The following is a 3,181-nucleotide window of genomic DNA, read 5'->3' on the forward strand; positions in this document are numbered from 1 at the left end:
ACATTTGTTTTATACTTTTATACTGCATTTTCATTAATGATTTGAATTATATTCAACACTTAAATAAAACTTTAGTTCCACCTGGAGTACATTCACAAGCTACCCTACAGCATACAAAGTCATTCAAACTAGCTTTGATAACACAGATTTGGTCTGATAATCTGACTGTAGCCATGATTTAAATGATGCTCTTCATGATTTACTGCTCCTTATTTATTATCCTGGATTAAAAGCATATATGAGATTGCAGAGGGTGACATGTACACTCCAGCCTACCGTCAGTTCGTTGATACACAGAGCAGAGACGGGCGCCCGGTGTCCCCTGAGCTGCGTGACGAAGGAAAGCTTGTTGAGGTCCCAGATGATGCAGGTTCGATCTCGGGAGCCGCTGACCACGATGTGGTACGCCGAGGACGCCGTCAGACACGTCACAGCGTCTGTGTGGCCCAGCAACGCCTGCAATGATGCAAACGCATTAGAAGTACCAAATAATACCTGAACAGTCCGAAGACTATACCAAAGAGGTGAAGCCTTGTTAAACTGTGTTAAGATGACCGGATTCTTAAACAGTTTTAAAGAGGAGAGGTAGAGGAGAGGGGAAAATATTCCAGTGCTACGGGGGTACATTTTAAATCAAAGATATAGTAGAAAGCTATTGTTTCTATCCACCTCAGCTATCTTAAAGTTTAAGTGTTTCTGATTTGAAAAGGTTTTATTTGAAAAGGTTTTAAGCAGGAGAGGAAATATGATGCTAGTGTTCAGGTTGATATTTGTATTTAGTGCCTCTAATGTGAAATGTTTCCATGCTTTACTGTACAAAAAACTGGCCGTGTGCCAAGTTGTTGGTCAACTGCTTAGATATCCCAAAAAAGCATAATAGGGCCTCTTTCAATTTCACCAGATTGAAATCAGCCTGATTAGGCCGTCACCATAACTACTTTTGTTGAATGATTTATTGTCCTGGACAGAACTGCGATTTAACAGAATTATTTTAATTCCAAGGCCATTTCAAACCACTGATATAATGATGATACAGCATGTTGACCTCTCCAGGATGTTGCATTGACTCTTTGTTTTCACCTGTTTGAGAGTGAGGGCCTTGGCCCTCTCCTTGGAGGTCCCTGTCTCCCACACACAGATGGCGGTGCTGGTTCCCCCGGTGATGACCAGCTTCAGGTTTGGACATATGGCACACAGGATCTGACCCCACTCCGACAGACACTCGTACACCACCAACGCCTGGAAAGAGATTGAAGGTTAAGAAGGGGGGATTGTCTATTAATTCTGTTTTGGGCATTCACATTTCAACAACTCTTACCCTTATTTATTTTTTGATAACAAATGTAGTAAGCGCAGGTAAAATAAAGTTCTGCATTTGAGACTTCTGTAATGGCTGCTGCTGAAAATCTAAGAGGCCAGTGAATAAAGTGCATTTTTATCCAAGCACCAGCAGGGGGACACATTGTCTCCTAAACGTTTGTACATTTCTCTGTCGATGTCAAGGTGAAATAAGCATGAAACCTACAGTAGTCCATATTTCAATGAAGTATAGGTCTTGAGATGCCAAAGCTCTACTCAACATTAACTTGAACGTGATTTGAGGTTTTAGTTTAGAAGTTATTAAAAATGTTATATGTCATGATAAATGTGCTGGTATTTATAATTTATAGACCCATTCTTTGACATGTGAGATAATTGTTTGTATGATAGAAACTATGAAATAATTTAAGAGTTTGTGGATTGTTATGAATGTACCTGCCCAGGTACTGCAGAAGTTAGCATTGCTGTCGCTTTTGCTAGATTTGAAATATTTCACATTTTAGCCTTCTTATTTGAATGTTGTTATTCCCATAAATAACTTATATTAGTAACTTATTAAGCTGTGCCCTCTCTGAACTTTCTTACAGAGAGGGATCTTGTTTGTTTAAGGCCGTTGAGTTGCTGTTGTTGTGCATCCACACGCAGTTACCCAATGGCTGCCTTGTTTACACCAGGGAGAAGCTAATCGTGCTAAAGCCAGCGAGGATAGTGGTCGGGTTAACGGTTATCCCCACTGAAATCTGTAGAAGGACCAGACGATGCAGGGTTCACCGAAGCAAAGAGGTAGGGGAGCCGGGTCCAGATTTATGGAGAAAAATAGATATATTCAAAGTCTGCCCCCCTCTCATCATGGGCAACGTAAGATCACTGGTTGAATAAACGGGCTAAAGGCGTGAGCCAGGAGTCAAACTAAATATCTGGAGTTTAGTTTAATGTGCTTTATGGAGTCATGGTTGATCCGGGATATATCTGAAAACAACGTTTCCATCAATGGCTCATGGAATGTTTGAGCTTCATCAAGCCTTCACCATGAGAGTCCTCAGAGGGTCTCTGTGCTATGGAGGACGTCTGTGGAAGACACTGTGTCCCTATGGCTACAAGGAGTTTTATTTCAAATTTTACTTATATATTACAGGACTGTCTCAGAAAATTAGAATATTGTGATAAAGTTCTTTATTTTCTGTAATGCAATTAAAAAAACAAAAATGTCATACATTCTGGATTCATTACAAATCAACTGAAATATTGCAAGCCTTTTATTATTTTAATATTGCTGATTATGGCATACAGCTTAAGAAAACTCAAATATCCTATCTCTAAATATTAGAATATCATGAAAAAGTATACTAGTAGGGTGTTCAACGAATCACTTGAATCGTCTAATTAACTCGAAACACCTGCAAGGGTTTCCTGAGCCTTGAAAAACACTCAGCTTGGTTCAGTAAACTAAATCACAAGTATGGGGAAGACTGCTGATCTGACTGCTGTCCAGAGGACCGTCATTGACACCCTCCATCAGGAGGGTAAGACACAAAAAGAAATTTCTCAAAGAGCAAGCTGTTCACAGAGTGCAGTTTCAAAGCACATCCACAAAAAGTCTGTTGGAAGGGGGAAATGTGGCAGGAAACGCTGCACAACCAAGAGAGATGACCGCAGCCTTAACAGCATTGTGAAGAAGAGTCGCTTCCAGAATTTGGGGGAGCTTCAAAGACAGTGGACTGAAGCTGGAGTCCAGGTATCAAAAGTCACTGTTCACAGACGTGTCCGGGAAATGGGCTACAATAGCCGTATTCCCATGGTCAAGCCACTTCTGAACTCAAGACAACGGAAGAGGCGTCTGAACGCCTGGAAAGAGATTGAA

The 3,181-nt window shown here is 40.8% G+C and overlaps 1 protein-coding gene across 1 annotated transcript in view; it reads right to left on the bottom strand.

Moving 5' to 3' along the window:
* The window catches only part of LOC104954078 (WD repeat and FYVE domain-containing protein 3-like), a 17,842-nt gene that overhangs the window by 10,089 nt on the left and 4,572 nt on the right, over positions 1-3,181 (bottom strand). Inside the window, exons 2-3 of the mRNA XM_010781135.1 lie at positions 1,081-1,239; positions 277-456 (exon numbers count right to left, since the gene is read on the bottom strand). Of these exons, the coding sequence (XP_010779437.1) occupies positions 277-456; positions 1,081-1,239 (339 nt within the window). The remainder of the gene's footprint in view (positions 1-276; positions 457-1,080; positions 1,240-3,181) is intronic.

This window comes from Notothenia coriiceps, unplaced genomic scaffold (assembly GCF_000735185.1).
Source record: "Notothenia coriiceps isolate Sejong01 unplaced genomic scaffold, NC01 NC01_scaffold00000491, whole genome shotgun sequence".
Lineage (NCBI taxonomy): Eukaryota > Metazoa > Chordata > Actinopteri > Perciformes > Nototheniidae > Notothenia > Notothenia coriiceps.